The sequence below is a fragment of the Triticum urartu genome, chromosome 6A (genome assembly GCF_056163025.1).
Source record: "Triticum urartu cultivar PI428250 chromosome 6A, HENAU_Tu73, whole genome shotgun sequence".
Taxonomy (NCBI): domain Eukaryota; kingdom Viridiplantae; phylum Streptophyta; class Magnoliopsida; order Poales; family Poaceae; genus Triticum; species Triticum urartu.
In genome coordinates this window covers 469,029,412-469,047,933 of record NC_141878.1, presented here as the reverse complement: position 1 = coordinate 469,047,933, position 18,522 = coordinate 469,029,412, and the positions used below count along the sequence as shown (strand labels likewise).

Genomic DNA, 18,522 nt, shown 5'->3' with positions numbered 1-18,522 from the left:
GGTCGCACCACCGCCAGAGGAAAACGAAACCCTAGTCACCTAGGGGAAAAAGACCAAAAGCAAGACACGCCTCGAAAGAGTTTTAAGTTTGATCTGAACACGATAAAACTCTGTTGCACAAGAGACAATTCTAATACGGCATTGTTGTAAGCATAGTTATAGAAGGTCAAGGTAACACGTCAACTTGGAGGACAGAAGATGCACCAGCGCATGTGAACATCTCGTAGCTGATCAGCTTCTATTTGTCAATGTTAAAGGACCAACAATCCTGTGTGTATATGTCAATAAGACAGTAAGCCAATGGATGAATGATACATATCTTAACCTAGAGGAGCACGTTTTCATACGGATCCCTGTCTGCATATAAATCCCTCTAAACATCCATACTACATTGAGATTGAAGCAATGCCATGATAGTTGGCATATGCGCATCAAGTATGAGATAATCTCCCATCAGTTCTCTTTCTTGCTGTCCAGGTCTTCAAGAGCAGACAGTCTTTCAACAAGGGGTGGATGGGAGTAGTGGTATGCTGAGTACCACGGATCTGTGTTCATTGCCGATAAGTTCTCTTCCTGAAATTTTCAAGCATATATCAAGTTAATTAACTCAAATCTCCGCACCGCTATACTACATTAATGGTACGTACTATAAGTTTAGTAAAGGAGAGCTGTAAGAGCTTCCAAAAAAAAGAGGCATAAGAGAATAAAGCAAGAGTAAACAAGAGGATGTTAGTAGTTTCTCAAACCAGCATTGAATTTTGAGAGAAAGTAAGTTGCTTGATCTAGTGATCGATTATGGTCAGATCTTGAAGCAAGGTGTCAATGTCCAGTAGAAAAATAACACCGACTCCATGGTCAACTATAAGAAAAGCAGCAAAAATCAAAAGGCCTTTAAATGGTTACCTGTAGTTTAACAAGGGCTCCCCTGAGCTCAGGAGCATACCCAAGGTTCTTGGCAAAAGCATCAGCCTGGACATTGAGATAGGATTAGGTATGCGACCAAATGTTTGAAAGCTGTCACGACGGAAAACTTGAGATGAATAGAAGAGAGAACCTGAAATTCAAATGCTCTGCTGACAAGGTTGAGGCAAAAACTCAGAAGGTGTTGGATGGGTATAATGGTGTGCTGTCATGAAAAGAATGTATGTGTCAATGGAGTAACAATGCTGAAAATCTGTAGAAAGTGCATCTCACTGCAAGTTTAAATGAAAGATGTAAACAGCTGACATTCGATTTCATTTTCATTTCACGAAGATACTACTGCTAGGGAGGAAATTGTACTTAAAACATCTCCACAGAAAGATAATAGCACGATAATACTTCTTACAAATACGAGCATGACATACCATAAAAATGATCAGTCCAATGATTACAGGCTGATCCTCGAAACCAAAACTTTCAAAGAGATCTTTGGAATTCCTTACAAGAGTGTATCCTCCGAATTGCATAAATGTAAGCAGCTGCAAGTAGAAAATGAGGTGAACAAAGGAATTTTAAACATCTAAAAAATGCTTGAGATGCTTGATTTTTCTTTTCTTTAATCAAATCAAATAATAGTTTCCCAGCAACCAATGCAATGGGGACACAAACTGATTTTATGATGCATTGTTGCACAAATTCTATCAGTAACACTAGAACAACACACATGAAGGTGCCTGTAACAGTATAACCCCTTGCATGCTTAAAATTGATTTTATGTTAACTTATGCTATAAATAATTTTGTTAAATATTCATTCATCTAATTAACCGTTCCCGTGAGTAGCTACTTATGACTCGTCACATTACATCTACTATATAGATTAGCACCACCTACTAGGGGCTTCATCAGAAGAAATATCTTGCACTTCTTACTAATAAACAGGATACTTTACTAGAAACAATACTGCTTGATTTTATATCAGTTCTCAAAACTAGCTGTGTCTTCAATTCATACAAACACGTTCTTATCAGTGCCCCCGACCAAGCTTAATTTTGTTTCTTCCCTTATAATCAGTATACCATAGGCCAACTGATGCAGGAAAAACAACACAGGATTTCCGGGCTAAGGCATGTTCACTTGAAGACTACCATATCTTCACGTAGCATTTGGTTGCTTGGATGAAGTTGTATGAGAGATGACCATCCAGCTTTTAGAAACCATGATTTTATTTGTTTGGTTGGACTGGGTAGGTATATACCCCATTAAAGGGAATATAGCTCCAACAACCAGGACAAATCCAAGCAGTAAAAGAACTCGGAAGAGCCGAGCCATCTATTGCCCGCACTGTCACGCAAGCGCACATGAGCCTAGTGCACAGCCCGTCAGGCCTACTTTTCTTTCCTCACTGTGACACTTCTCTCTGTCTCAGAACTCCTCTCTGTCGTTTCTGATCAGCTCGGCATTCCAGGTCTGTAAATTTTGGTAATGTTCTTTATTACATTTGCACAGTTGTATTGGAGCAGCAATATGTGTTGTTTATTATTTTGTACATGGACAACATAACACTTGAACGGGGAAAGACTACAATAGAAGCTGGATGTATGGTAGAAAAATTGAAGACACTAAGATCCAATGGCTCCAACTTCGTTTTTATTACCAAACACAATTCCATCCATGCAACCAAACGGTACCTTACCTATCTAGTATGCAAATACTAATGCAACAAAACTAATTGGCTGACTGGTACGCAGAGGACATAATTAGTTATCTGGAAGAATGAGAAAATACCTGCACAGCTACAAAGGAATATGCAGTGTGATTAAGTTTCCAGTGCCCAAGCTCGTGCGCAAGAACAGAAACTATCTCATTATCATTACTACACTGAAACAAACACAAGGATAACAGTCAAGTAGTCGAACCTGCGCATGAGTTCCCAAATCGCAATGGAAAAAAATAATGAACATAGTACAAAAAATGGTGGTTTGTTTGAACCTGTTGTATCAATGTGTCATAGAGAACAATGCGCTTATTCTTGAAAAACCCATACATGTAAGCCTGAAAGAGATTGACAGTTGAAATCATATCAGAAGACCATCAATAAGTAGTTAGCAATGAAACAAACTCTGAAAGCAGATTGATTAACATATACATTACTGTGGCTTGATCGAGTAGACCCATCCACCACAAAAAGCTTTTTCAGAGGAAACTTGAGGGAATCTGCCAACTTCTCTATTTTCTCCCTGAGTGAGCCTTCGGGAAGCTGTTGAAATCAGCAACTTCAAGTTCAGTCTTACCATGAAGTTATTATGCAGATACAGATACAGCATGGATGTACATACCATTCTCACACGAAACCATATTGAATGAGGAAAATGACTGATACAGTGCAACAAGAAAAGATACTCACAGGAGTGAATTTGTTGAACAGAGGAGCTATCATGATGGGGTAAATTGTCATCATCAGGAGAGCTAGTGCAAACATAAAACCCCAGAGATATATTGCTAGGTAAGGCCCTCCATTCTGAAGCAGTACAGGAAAAAGAAGATTAATAAAGTAATTCAGTTAGGTGACATATGTGTTCATCTGATTGCAAAAAGGCTTAAAGGCACAGTTAATAAAGATGCATGTTAGCATGATAGTTCAGAATAGAGGGTGGCACAGCATAAAAATATGGTGTACCTGTACTATGACGATGATAGCAGCCACAATTGGTGGTGCGAGTACAACGGACAGCAAAATTCCCTTGATCATGTCCCAAATGAAGAGCCAGAATGTTTGCTGAGAAAGGGCAAGAGAAAAAACAACATAAATACGTTAGGAAATGAAGATATCAAATTATTAAGTGCTCCAAAGCACCACAAGTTGATACAATTCAAACACATACATGTATTTCCTTTATGTTCGAATTAAGTGCTCCAAAGCACCACAAGTTGACAACATTCAAATACATCCATACGTATACTTGCTTTATGTTCACAAAAAGAAGTGCAGAAACTGAAAAATATAGACGTACCTTGTTAAAACCGTGTCGAGCCTCAATAACAAAAGTCGAGTATAGAGAGAATGGCAAGTCTGTGATCTGTATTGCATCAAGTATGTATTAGGCAGTCACATTTACATAAGAAATTGGATTGCCGTAAGAGAAAATAATGATACACAATGAACACAGGTCAACATTGAGGTTACTGCTTAGGTGCTATGGAAGCATTCAAAAAGAACTGCTGATTGATCAATCTAAAGAAATCAGAATCTTAATTGATGCACGTTTGAACAAAATAAATGCACCTTATGTTATAGGTTAAAAAAACAACTAGTGAAATTGTTGAAATGGATATGGGCTAGGTGAACTCTGATAAAAGCACCAATCATTCCAATTGCGTTCCATTAAACATAGCTATTTTAGAAGTGAAAACTGTGCCGCATCAGTGTTCCGCTTAATTTTAGAAGTATCTCTGTCAGGACCAAAATCAGCAGAAAGAAAGACACATCAAGGAGTTTATAGGTGTCGAAAAACTATGAAATTAAATCCTGATTCTTAGATTCCTTCCTGCAATAGCTAGCACCATAGATAATCAAGCATTTGGTCCTTCAGAGCTAAAGCTAATGCGCCACATATACCTAATCCAAATTAAGTACAAAAGACTCTTGAAGATAATTTAAAACAACTGAATACGAAAGCAGAGAAAAATTAATAAACACATGTGGCCTTCTGAAAGAGGCAAATAAATTGATAATACCTGTGACCAAACCATGACACCTGCTAAGAATGCAAGGGTGTGTATTATCTCATTTTCTGCATTCAGGCCAACATTGGTTACTAACACTCCAGATTTCTATAAAAGGAAGAGGATAGTTAGAACCAAGCTCCTGCACAAAAAGGGTAAAGGAAAGCAAGTTGAAGATTTGTATTACCTTCCAAAACCAAGGAAGAACTTTATAGTACAGTATTACGATATCACATACTATAGTTATGGCCTCACGTACAAAATTGAAATTGCTGCAAGAGGAAGTATACCTGTCAGTACAGACGATCTAAAAAGATACAGAGAATATTAAGTGGGAACACAGCTAATGAAATTAGGTGTCAGGAATGGTTTCTAAATGAGGTATGGTTGCAAGGATTGAGTGGAGTATTACAAGCACCTTTTGTCCAGGCTATAAGCTCTCGCCTGCTCAAATTTTTCATGACTAATTACTTTTGCCAGGGATTTTGGCAATGTTGGTAACTTAAGGGCTCTATGCTGCCTGATGTTAAGATATGTCTCAAATATGTAATTGAGAGTCATAAAGCCTGCAGAAGGGACATACAATGAGACGAGCATGTCAGGGATAGACAATAGCTACAACAATCATGATGACGATAACAAGGTAAATAAAAATACAAAATCTTGATTTTGCACATACGATCTGTTCACACAATTTTGACAAACTTATGTTAAGCACTACTGCTTGTAACTTAATTCAGAAATATTGGCTCGTTTCGTTCTAGTAAGTGATCATCAAATCTGCACAGTACCACATTTTGTGTTGCATAGCAGAGCTTGACAGCACAAACAAGTCCAGTGATCAAGGTGATGGTGACCATCTTCAGTCAAATGTAATTTTGCCGATGTTCCTGCCATGCTGAATACTCTACACTAACAGGTAACTCAATCTATCCAAAACCTCAGATCACTGCACCTGGATAACCCCTCGCACCCCCATGACTCACGCCAAAGCCATCAAGATCACTCGGCTACACCAGAGAAATCAAACTACCCAGACACACAAACGGCTCCGCGGCACGGGCAAATCCAGCAGCGAAAAGCCCCCGAACCCCACTAACCCCTGGCTAGGGTTTACACGCGGATCCCGTGCCCATCGAAAGCCGACACGCCCCCAGGGATCGAGCGAGCAGACAAGCGACTACCGGGAATGAGCAGCGGAGAGGCGGAATCTTACACAGGACGGCCTCCAGATAGGGCAGCGCCATTGGAGCCGGGGGTGTTTCGGAAACCGAGGCGCGGAGGCGGCTTGTGTGCCGAGCGAGGGACGGGCCGGCGGGAAGGGGGCCGAGCGCAAAGACGGTGGAACAGTGGGAAGAGGAGGAGGTGGGTGGGTGGGTGGGGGGCGGCGTGATGTGGAAAAGGGACGGATACTTTGCTCGGGCCAGTTGCTCGGAGTTGGGGGAGGAAGGAACCGCGGCTGCGGCCACGCCGGGACCGGGGGAAACCGGCCTGGGAAGCAAAGGGCTTTGGATGTGGCTGTCGCCTAGCCGAATTTTCTTGAACTTTACTGTTTTTTCCTGAAAAAAATATGGGTCGAATCTATAATCTATAATATCTAAATAGTTTATCCTCATTAAACTATTTCTATTAACATGCAGCCTATTCACCTAAGCATACTTGCCACATCAACGTTTTGTTAGGGACTTATGTTGGAAATATGCCCTAGAGGCAATAATAAAAGCATTATTATTATATTTCTTTGTTCATGATAATTGTCTTTATTCATGCTATAACTGTATTATCCGGAAATCGTAATACACGTGTGAATACATAGACCATAATATGTCCCTAGTAAGCCTCTAGTTGACTAGCTCGTTGATCAACAGATAGTCATGATTTCCTGGCTATGGATATTGGATGTCATTGATAACGGGATCACATCATTAGGAGAATGATGTGATGGACAAGACCCAATCCTAAGCATAGTACAAAGATCGTGTAGTTCGTTTGCTAGAGCTTTTCCAATGTCAAGTATCTTTTCCTTTGACTGAGATCGTGTAACTCCCGGATACCGTAGGAGTGCTTTGGGTGTATCAAACGTCACAACGTAACTGGGTGACTATAAAGGTGCATTACAGGTATCTCCGAAAGTGTCTGTTGGGTTGACACGGATCGAGACTGGGATTTGTCACTCTGGATAACGGAGAGGTATCACTGGGCCCACTCGGTAATGCATCATCATTATGAGCTCAAGGTGACCAAGTGGTTGATCACGGGATCATGCATTACGGTACGAGTAAAGTGACTTGCCGGTAACGAGATTGAACAAGGTATTGGGATACCAACGATCGAGTCTCGGGCAAGTAACATACCGATTGACAAAGGGAATTGTATACGGGGTTGATTAATCCTCGACATCGTGGTTCATCCGATGAGATCATCGTGGAGCATGTGGGAGCCATCATGGGTATCCAGATCCCGCTGTTGGTTATTGACCGGAGAGTCGTCTCGGTCATGTCTGCTTGTCTCCCGAACCCGTAGGGTCTACACACTTAAGGTTCGGTGACGCTAGGGTTATGAAGATATGAATATGCAGTAACCCGAATGTTGTTCGGAGTCCCGGATGAGATCCCGGACGTCACGAGGAGTTCCGGAATGGTCCGGAGGTAAAGAATTATATATAGGAAGTGCTGTTTCGGCCATCGGGACAAGTTTCGGGGTTATCGGTATTGTACCGGGACCACCGGAGGGGTCCCGGGGGCCCACCGGGTGGGGCCACCTGTCCCGGGAGGCCACATGGGCTGTAGGGGGTGCGCCTTGGCCTTCATGGGCCAAGGGCACCAGCCCTACTAGGCCCATGCGCCTAGGGTTTCCACCACGGAGGAGTCCAAGTGGTGGAAGGCACCCCGAGGTGCCTTGGGGGGGGGAGGGAAACCCTCCCCTGGCCGCCGCACCTAGGAGATTGGATCTCCTAGGCTGCGCACCACCCCCCTTGGACCTCCTATATATAGTTGAGGAGAGGGAGGATTTCATACCTCAGCCTTTGGTGCTTCCCTCTCTCCCCGTTACGTCTCTCTCTCGTAGTATAGGCGAAGCCCTGCTACTGTGACGCCCTGCATCCACCACCACGCCGTCGTGCTGCTGGATCTTCATCAACCTCTCTTCCCCCCTTGCTGGATCAAGAAAGGAGGAGACGTCATCCGTTCCGTACGTGTGTTGAACGCGGAGGCACCGTCCGTTCGGTGCTTGATCATCGGTGATTTGAATCACGTCGTGTTCGACTACATCATCCCCGTTCTTTGGACGCTTCCGCTCGCGATCTACAAGGTACGTAGATGCATCTAATCACTCGTTGCTAGATGAACTCCTAGATGGATCTTGGTGAAACGAGTAGGAAAATTTTTGTTTTCTGCAACGTTCTCCACCAACTTACATACGGGACCAACCAATGCAGCAACCCTGCCACATAAGCCTTCAGTTACTGCTAAAGGCCCAATACAATATGTCCTCACGAGCACCCTTTCACTCTGATTCAGTGCTCTCGCAAGCCACACAAAACGCCCCCCTTCCCATTCCACTTCCACTTCCTCCTTTAATTCCCAACCCGTTCTCTGCTTCCATCGGTCTGCCTTCTTAGCCCCCAAACAAATCTTCCTCCTGAGACCTCCTAATCTCTCCCATCCGGTCGCCGCTAGCACATGTACCTACACCCAACAACCGGGTGGCTGCTCGACTCCTTCCACCTGCCGATCGAAGAGATGAGAAGGATAGGGCATGTGGCGGCTATCGCGCTGCCCCTGCCGGAGAAATTGCCGGTGTTCTGCCTGAACGCGGGTAACATATGCCCGTGGCGCTGGTCCTCTGAGGGTCGGGCTGGTGGTGAGGACGGGCAGGGCTCCGTTCAGAGCGACGGCTTGGAGGGGCGATAGATCCATCTCCTCCCGCAGGTTCCGCCCCGGCTAATTCACAGACCAGATTATACTGCAGGAATGGTGGAATTGCTTTTCCAAGCTGATGCTAAGGTATGGGCATCTGTGAGCAAGCACGACATCTTTCTCCCTATGATTAGAGGCTGATTAGACAGACTCTTGGTGTTTCTGATAGCGGATAGTTGTTTTGATGACTCTCCGAATTTTGGATGGTATAGAAGGGCGAGCTAAAATAAATGCTTCAGTTTGGTTTGGCTTAATTCAACCTGTTTCAAAATGATATATGTCATGAGGATATGAGAGAGAAGAAACATGATGGTGTGCATTATGCATCGCTACAGGACTTTGCTACGAAGCCTGCTTCTTTCAGGTACGATACTAGGTATACGTTGAAAAGTAGCTGTATGCAGCAGTAGCAGTCGCCAGCTAGCATGGCCTTTCTCATCTTGATGATCTGAACGAATATGTTTGCTTGGAAGTTCTGTAGGTTATATACAAAATTCTAGGAATTCTATAACCGCTGCACATTTTCATGGCTATTTATACAGTCGGGTCATTCTCCTATTTCACGTGGCTAGATGAGTTGCTAAAGTTTTCATTTACTGTTGTTTCCTTGCTATAGTGTGCTTGGTTAGTATGTGCATTAGTTGTTGTTTGTTCCCTCGGTTGTTCAGTGTTGTAAGGTTTTAAGGTCGTTTGTACTTTTATTAATGTTAATTCAACACATTCAGTTCTCGCGTATGGTTAAAAAACCCGTTCCATGTCTTAAGTTAACAAGAAGCAAGTTATTCCTGTTGATTTTCAGCTTCTACGGGCCCTTCAGTAGCACCATCTGTAAGTGCCATATCTATCTATCTCAAGCTGTTTTTGTTAAAGATCTTGATATGTAAATAGAGCATCATAAATTATCTTGCTTCTTTCCTGAAAAGGGTACTAAAGTCGTCGTCTTCTTTCATGCTTCTGGAGGACAAATTATACACTGTGTGCTAGCTGGTAATCATTTTCTTCGGAATAACTGGTAAACAAAATAACTGAAGCAATTTCAAGTGATGTCTTACTTGCTGCGGTCTAACTCTTAACTTTTTTCTAATTTGCATTCTCTTTCTGAAGGTTACTTCCAATACATGCAATAGTCTGAAGGTATATGCATATTTACGTTTCTGAGGTAAGTCATAAATGTTTTACTGCAGATCATTATGGCTTGCTTCCTTTTTTATGAATTCCACAATAATTTTCTCTATACTTCCCTTTGTATAAGTGTTTCATGTAGATGTTAGAAAAAAGGCATATAGTATGGAGGCATAAATAAATTATTCTACAATTTCATCTTTAACATGGTCGATCACAGATCACTGAAACTATATAGTGCTCCCTAAATTATGAAGTTTTGTGGGAACAGGAATTATGAACATTATGGTTAAACTTTGTTGAACATTCTACATTACATTTGCTCATTTTATCTGGTCAGCCACACCGAAAGAGTTTCACAAAGATACAAGTGTAACGACTATTTAGGTACACTCGTAATCCTAAAAAAATCAACTAAGACCTACAAAAATGTTATCATTTGATCTAATTTTCCCTATAGTCGATTTTGCGCAAAATCCTAGATGTTATCAGCCGTGTTACTGAGCCATTGGGGAAGGCAATACTATCATCCACTCGCAACTCCTATTCTTCCATTCCCTTTTTAGGATCACATTTTCCAACATCTTACTATTGTATATTGCTAAAGATGTCTGGTGAAATTACTTTGTGAAATCCAAAAGTTATTCTAATACTAATTGATTTTAATGCAAAATAAATGTATCTTCTCTAAATAACAAAAGTATCTTGATGTTCACATGTTGCTTTTGTCTTGATTATGTAGTTTCCTAACATGCAACAAGTTCAACTTGACAGCTCTCCACTCAAGCATGGATGAAGATGTACATGGAAATGATTATGCATATTATGAGATTTAAAATTTCAGACAAGTGCGGTCTTTCAAATTTTCTCTATTACTCACTTTGTTTCAAATTATTCTTTAAAGAATGGATGAAAACATGAGAATTAGGAAGCTATTTTTTATTTGAAAGCTTGGCAACAGCTCAATGGTAGCGTATATTGGAAAACTTTAACCGGTTGGTTCTGCGGTAATTGATTGTTGGTCTCTTTGTCTAAACTTGAATGATATAAGTAGGAGGATTGATCTTCCTTAACAACGCATAACATCAAATTTAGGCAAAATTTCTGCAGCAACGCGCGGGGAATCATCTAGTTACTCAAAAAGATAACCAAAAGGATTGAATAGTAGATATTCTTTTTGGGGGTGGCTTCTTCTATAAACCGTCCCCCCCCCCCCCCCCCCCCCCGAGCTTCTCCGATAAGTCGCCGCTCATATCTCATTCGTTTGGACTTATGGACTAACAAAATTAGATGATGCTTTGCGCGCTGACACGGAAACCGTGTTAAAACAAATGCATCAATAATCAATAAGTGCTTAAAACACCTAAAACTAATTACAATATAAATGTAAGAGTGTTATTAGCTCACGATTTTATGCAATCAAAGTATATGACAAGATGGTGTATAAAAAGAAAAAAGAAAGCGTGAACTATATGTTTTTTCTTCAAACGTCTGACGTGTATATCGTTCATGACCACACAAAAATTAGTGTGAAAATTGAATAGTTATTGAGATGCATGACCTGGTCAAATTACTCAAAAAGATAACCAAAAGGATTGAATAGTAGATATTCTTTTTGGGGGTGGCTTCTTCTATAAACCGCCCCCCCCCCCCCAGCTTCTCCGATAAGTCGCCGCTCATATCTCATTCGTTTGGACTTATGGACTAACAAAATTAGATGATGCTTTGCGCGCTGACACGGAAACCGTGTTAAAACAAATGCATCAATAATCAATAAGTGCTTAAAACACCTAAAACTAATTACAATATAAATGTAAGAGTGTTATTAGCTCACGATTTTATGCAATCAAAGTATATGACAAGATGGTGTATAAAAAGAAAAAAGAAAGCGTGAACTATATGTTTTTTCTTCAAACGTCTGACGTGTATATCGTTCATGACCACACAAAAATTAGTGTGAAAATTGAATAGTCATTGAGATGCATGACCTGGTCAAATTACTCAAAAAGATAACCAAAAGGATTGAATAGTAGATATTCTTTTTGGGGGTGGCTTCTTCTATAAACCGTCCCCTCCCAGCTTCTCCGATAAGTCGCCGCTCATATCTCATTCGTTTGGACTTATGGACTAACAAAATTAGATGATGCTTTGCGCGCTAACACGGAAACCATGTTAAAACAAATGCATCAATAATCAATAAGTGCTTAAAACACCTAAAACTAATTACAATATAAATGTAAGAGTGTTATTAGCTCATGATTTTATACAATCAAAGTATATGACAAGATGGTGTATAAAAAAAGAAAAAAGAAAGCGTGAACTATATGTTTTTTCTTCAAACGTCTGACGAGTGTATCGTTCATGACCACACAAAAATTAGCGTGAAAATTGAATAGTTATTGAGATGCATGACTTGATTCCCAAGGGAAAATGAATGCACGATTTAATGAGGTGGCATAGTTTACATTGATAGATTAACTAGCATGCAGAGGCGCGGTGACACTGCAGCCCATCGAAAAGCCTGTGCATACGTCTATGTTGTCTTTTTTAATAAGAGAAATGGCCCCAGTCGGTTTGAGGGCGAGCAGTCCTAAGATTAGAAATTTTTAACCGGGTCATTCTGGTGATCCATAGATTAAAACATTGCCCAACAGTATGTAGGCATCAGTCACAAACTGAAAGTGACTGAGACGTCACACATCACAATGTGAGAAGGAGGATAAACCATCAAATATACATGCATGCCATTATTTTTCATGCTCACATGTATTTGTACTTATAAAAGGACCAAGCTCATAAAATATTAAGGTATTCTTATGATCAGTATGTCTAATTAATCATCATCGTCATAGGCCTGAGGACAAACAAACTTTTAGTATCTCTGGATTGCTATAACTTGATCACAACAGTAAGAGGGGAAAATGGTTGTAAAAGAATGCATATTCCTAGTAGTAGAAAAAATGGATTGACTCGCAAATAAAAATCAAGGAAAGTGCATTTTGCTACACTTCAATTCTGATGCTTTGCAGTTTACAGCATGATAAAGTGGTACTTGCCTTGATGGAGTATGCACTTGCAAGAAGAAAGCTCACAATTTAAGCATACGAACAGCGCCGATCCAACATAGGCTGATGCTAAAGCTTTGAAAATAATAATAAAAAGATAAAGGTTTGTCTTAATGCCTTCCAAAGCAAAGTATAAGTTAGCCAGAATAACCTGTTGGTTGTTGTGTTCGTTGCCACAAATTAAGAAGACAGTGTTTCTAATTGCAAGGAAAAAGAACCCAGACGACTTCATTGGCATATTCACAGATTGTCTTTAAGAAAAAAAAAAGTAAAGCATACGTCTTTGGAGATGGAACTAATTCTCAATCTTAAAGGGAAAGCTGACTGCGCGCAAACCTGGAAACAAGGCAGAACTCCAATAAATGCAAAAACTCGAAGAAGCCGGTAGTGCTCCCGCTCCCTCCCGCCCCCACTAGGGTTCCCTCTGCCACCGCCGCCGCCCTAGCCTCCTCCCGCCGTCGCCAGCCGCCGCCGCGCGCGCCCCGGCCCGTCCCGCGCCCCTTCCTCCCTCCTTCACCGGCCTCGTTCGCTCGCTCCCCCCCGAGCGGCGGGCGAACCCCCTACCTCTTCCCTCTCCTCCGCCCTCCCTCCCGTCCTTCTCCCCCCGCCGCCGTCGGCGTGGTCCGCCGGGCCCTGCCCGCGCGGCGCTGGCGGCAGCGGGCTATTCCTTCCCCGCACGCGTGTTGGGGGGCGCGGGGGCCCCCTGACCGCGGCGGTGCTGCTCGGCTGCAGCGGTGTGGCTCGGCGGCGGTCCCGTGGGCCATGGGTGCCCTTGGCACGGCGACGCGGCCGTTGGTCGCGGGTGGCGCGGTGGTGCTGGCGGCTGGTGGTGCCCGCTCGGCCCAGATCTAGGCCCTTTAGGGCCCGATTTGTGCTGGCGCGGGCCGGCGGCTCGGCACTGCGGCGTTGCTCCCTGGCGGTGGCGAGGTGTCGGTGGTCTACGGGCGGTACTGGCTTCGTTGGCCGGCGTGCTGCAGCGTGGGGATAGGGACTGTCCGGACCCATATGGGTCCGGCTGGGCCGTCGTGGCCTGGCAAGTCCTTGTCGCCGCGTCCGGTCGGCTCGCGAGAGCGATGGAGGATGTCCCCTCCCGTCGGTCGAGTTGTTGCCCTCGTGGCCGTTGTCTCCTTTGCCTGCTCCCAGGTCTCGTGTTGGCGGCCCAAGTGAGACGGCGTTGTTGGTGCGGTGACCGTGGTGGCACAGGCTAGTGGGCGGCAGATTGGGTGGTGCATTACGGAGTGTCCGGGGTGGTAGTGGTTGTTTGGGTCGGGAGAAATCCCTGGCGGCTCGTCCGGCTCCGACGCGGTGACGCTTGCGGGCGCCGCCGGACCTTCCTGAAGGGCGTCGGGTATACCCCTTCCCCACTGCCCTTCGCGTACCGGGGGAAACTCTAGGACCCGTTCGGGCATCAGCGGCGGCGCTGTCGCATTCCTTCTTGAAGGTGTTTCTTGGTACACGACGCTCCGGAATGCTAGGAACGCGGTGGTACTTCTCCGTAGGGTGCAACGGTTTCCGGTCTTCGTCGCTTAGTTGATCTGCCGGTGTCGGCATTTGTTTCTTTTTTCTTTCTCTTGTTTTTTCCTTTTGGGCTTGGTTGTGCTGCAGCCCCGGCAAGTTGGATGTATCGGTTGGATGCTTTATAATATAAAGCGGGGGAAAACCCTTTTTCTTAAATGCAAAAACTCACTTTGAAGAAGATTTTGAATTTACAACATTGCATTGACCATGGCTCAATTACACTAAAAGATAAGTTACGCCCATGCCAATACAATAGGTAGTCTTCTTGTACATAGATATACCATGTGAGATATATAGTATTACATGTATTCGACCCTCCAAAGAATTCATCAACAATGCCTATATTAACATTGTAGGATTCCCCTTCAGGGATTGTGTTACATTGACTGTTCATACTTATTATTGTACGCACTCATGACCCGCATCATCTGCCGGCCTCGCCTAAACGCGACGCCATTCCTCTACCAGGGGGCGGATGGATCTGCCGGCTTTGTCGTCGTGCGGCCTTGCTTGTGCGGCGGTGAGCCGCCGCGCCCCCCTTGGCCACCACGCCCGCGACCTCCGCTCAACATTCCTCCACTCAGAAGGGCTTGTGGGCACGAGAATCAACTGTCGGAGTAGGTGGATTTGGTGCCAGAGAGAGGGGAAGTGCGGCGGAGGCTGGTATGGGATATCTCTATTGCTAATGGAGCAGTTGGTAGTCTTGCTTTCAGATTTTTTTGTCTCATCTTTCATGGTTTTTTTGGTACCTCCTCCCACATTCGCTGGTTTTTTCCATAGATTTTTTTTCGTCCCCTCCCCCACTTCATCGGTTTATTTTCGCATCACCCTCTCACACAACGAAAGAAATTTGAACAGATCAGAACTTTCCATACTGGCGCAAGTTATTTAGTAATGTAAAATCAACCACGAACAATCTCTAAAGATCAAATCTAAATTAATTAACCCTACCTTAAATCACTCAATCACATTAATTAGAAAACAAATAATTGATTTTCAAAAAAATCGCTCAATCACATTAACCTTACTTTAACTCACGGACGATAATCAATCTCCAAACAAAGGAAACAATACATTGAGGGAGCAGTAAATAAACTTCCTTTCTTATGACATGTATATGATCTTCCCTTCCCTCTCCGTTGTCGAGCGTTCTTGATTCTCGAGGCCGATGCTTGTGCTGCGTCACTGGGTCGCGACGGTGCAGGAGGACGAGGACGGTGAGGCCGGGTGCCGCGGCACCGTGTTGGCCGCGGTCGATGAAGGGGGCAAAGAAGGGCGGCTTCCCTGTCCCTGGCCGTGCCGTAGCCCTGTGAGTTGGTGCGGTGGAAGCGGCACTTGAAGGACCCGGCGTGGGTGGTCGGCGCGCAGGCGCACTTGGAAGCGGGCCCGTGGCCTGCGCCGGACGGAGCCGACGCCGACCCGGACCACCTTCTCCGCGTATTCTTGGAGCTGTGGCTGGCCGATTTACATGAAATTAATTCCTTCCGTTGTGGTGGCAAATATAATACACATAATCCATATTGTTATGCACTAGTGTGTGTGAAATAGATGGATTATGATCCCGTACCCAATAAGATGGATATGTGTGTGTTAGAGAGAGAGAGAGAGGGAGGGGGGAGAGCGACTGAGGAAGAGGGAGGGAGAGAGTGTGTGTCTGAGGATTTGATGATAAAAAGGTCGCCAATGTCACTTGATATGTATGAGAATATTAATATTGGACTCTTAAAGTTAATGTTGCCCTGTTGCAATATGGAGCTGTGGCTGGCCAATTTACATGAAATTAATTCCCTCGGTTGTGGTGGCAAATGTTGGAAATATGCCCTAGAGGTAATAATAAATTAGTTATTATTATATTTCATTGTCCATGATAATCGTTTATTATCCATGCTAGAATTGTATTGATAGGAAACTCAGATACATGTGTGGATACATAGACAACAACATGTCCCTAGTAAGCCTCTATTTGACTAGCTCGTTGATCAATAGATGGTTACGGTTTCCTGACCATGGACATTGGATGTCGTTGATAACGAGATCACATCATTAGGAGAATGATGTGATGGACAAGACCCAATCCTAAGCCTAGCACAAGATCGTGTAGTTTGTTTGCTAAAGCTTTTCTAATGTCAAGTATCATTTCCTTAGACCATGAGATTGTGCAACTCCCGGATACCGTAGGAGTGCTTTGGGTGTGCCAAACGTCACAACGTAACTGGGTGGCTATAAAGGTACACTACAGGTATCTCCAAAAGTGTCTGTTGGGTTGGCACGAATCGAGAGTGGGATTTGTCACTCCGTGTAAACGGAGAGGTATCTCTGGGCCCACTCGGTAGGACATCATCATAATGTGCACAATGTGACCAAGGAGTTTATCACGGGATGATGTGTTACGGAACGAGTAAGAAGACTTGCCGGTAACGAGATTGAACAAGGTATCGGGATACCGATGATCGAATCTCAGGCAAGTATCATACTGCTAGACAAAGGGAATTGTATACGGGATTGATTAAATCCTTGACATCGTGGTTCATCCGATGAGATCATCGTGGAGCATGTGGGAGCCAACATGGGTATTCAGATCCCGCTGTTGGTTATTGACCGTAGAGTCGTCTCGGTCATGTCTGCATGTCTCCCGAACCCGTAGGGTCTACACACTTAAGGTTCAGTGACGCTAAGGTTGTTAGGAAGACTTGTATGTGATTACTGAATGTTGTTCGGAGTCCCGGATGAGATCCCGGACGTCACGAGGAGTTCCGGAATGGTCCGGAGGTGAAGATTTATATGTACGAAGTTGTCATACGGTCACCGGAAAGGTTCGGGGGCATATCGGTATTGTACCGGGGCCACCGGAGGGGTTCCGGGGGTCCACCGGGAGGGGCCACCTCTCTCGGAGGGCCTAATGGGCTGTAGAGGAAAGGGAACCAGCCCTACATGTGCTGGCCGCATCCCCCCTTGGGCCCATGCGCCTAGGGTTGGGGGGGGGGAACCCTAAAGGGGGCGCCCCCCTTGCTTGGGGGGCAAGCCCCCTCCTCTTGGCCGCCGTCCCCCCTCTAGATCTCATCTAGAGGGGGCCGGCCCCCTTCCTCCTTCCCTTATAAATAGAGGGGCAAGGGGAGGGCTGTAGACAACATCCCTGGCGCAGCCCCTCCCCTCCCCAACACTTCTCCTCCTCCGCAAGAGCTTGGCGAAGCCCTGCCGGAGTACTGCAGCTCCACCACCATCACGTCGTCGTGCTGCTGTTGGAGCCCTCTTCCTCAACCTCTCCCTCCTCCTTGTTGTATCAAGGCGCGGGAGACGTCTCTGTTCCGTACGTGTGTTGAACGCAGAGGTGCCGTCCGTTCAGCGCTAGGATCATCGGTGATTTGGATCACGACGAGTACAACTCCATCAACCCCGTTCACTTGAACGCTTCCTCTTAGCGATCTACAAGGGTATGTAGATGCACTCCTCTCTCCCTCGTTGCTAGATGACTCCATAGATTGATCTTGGTGATGCGTAGAAAATTTTAAAATTCTGCTACGATCCCCAACAGTGGTATCAGAGCTAGGTCTATGCGTAATTACTATGCACGAGTAGAACACAAAGCAGTTGTGGGCGTCGATATTGTCAATTATCTTGCCTTCACTAGTCTTATCTTGATCCGGCGGCATTGTGGGATGAAGCAGCCCGGACCAACCTTACACATATGCTTACGTGAGATCGGTTCCACCGAATGACATGCACTAGTTGCATAAGGTGGCTGGCGGGTGTCTGTCTCTCCCACTTTAGTCGGATTGGATTCGATGAACAGGGTCCTTATGAAGGGTAAATAGAAATTGGCAATTCACGTTGTGGTTTTGGCGTAGGTGAGAAACGTTCTTGCTAGAAACCTATAGCAGCCACGTAAAAACTTGCAACAACGATTAGAGGACCTCTAACTTGTTTTTGCAGCAAGTGTTTTGTGATGTGATATGGCCAAAGGATGTGATGAATGATATATGTGATGTATGAGATGATCATGTTCTTGTAATAGGAATCACGACTTGCATGTCGATGAGTATGACAACCGGCAGGAGCCATAGGAGTTGTCTTTATTTATTTATGACCTGCGTGTCAACATAAACGTCATGTAATTACTTTACTTTATTGCTAAAGCGTTAGCCATAGTAGTAGAAGTAATAGATAACGAGACAACTTCAAGAAGACACGATGATGGAGATCATGGTGTCATGCCGGTGACAACGATGATCATGGAGCCCCGAAGATGGAGATCAA

General features: G+C 44.3%; 1 protein-coding gene and 1 long non-coding RNA gene across 3 annotated transcripts; one reads left to right on the top strand and one right to left on the bottom strand.

Annotated features, from left to right (window-relative positions):
- Positions 1-213: 213 nt before the first annotated feature.
- ATSTE24 (Peptidase family M48 family protein) lies at positions 214-6,121 on the bottom strand. Its single transcript, XM_048679383.2, has 14 exons — positions 5,863-6,121; positions 5,065-5,212; positions 4,834-4,918; positions 4,659-4,754; positions 3,935-4,000; positions 3,601-3,699; positions 3,328-3,441; positions 3,070-3,180; positions 2,913-2,975; positions 2,709-2,801; positions 1,347-1,460; positions 1,055-1,126; positions 904-969; positions 214-573 (listed from the first exon to the last, which is right to left on the bottom strand). Exons 1-14 carry the CDS (start codon positions 5,891-5,893, stop codon positions 454-456), a joined length of 1,278 nt encoding a protein of 425 aa, XP_048535340.1. The 5' UTR covers positions 5,894-6,121; the 3' UTR covers positions 214-453.
- A 2,038-nt stretch (positions 6,122-8,159) lies between these two features.
- LOC125514123 (uncharacterized) lies at positions 8,160-10,713 on the top strand. Of its 2 annotated transcripts, none has more exons than XR_007286268.2 (3): positions 8,160-9,575; positions 9,668-9,722; positions 10,460-10,713. It is a non-coding gene; the product is annotated as an uncharacterized LOC125514123 (long non-coding RNA). The 2 variants fall into 2 exon arrangements; XR_007286269.2 differs by having other exon boundaries at positions 10,428-10,713.
- Positions 10,714-18,522: the final 7,809 nt, after the last annotated feature.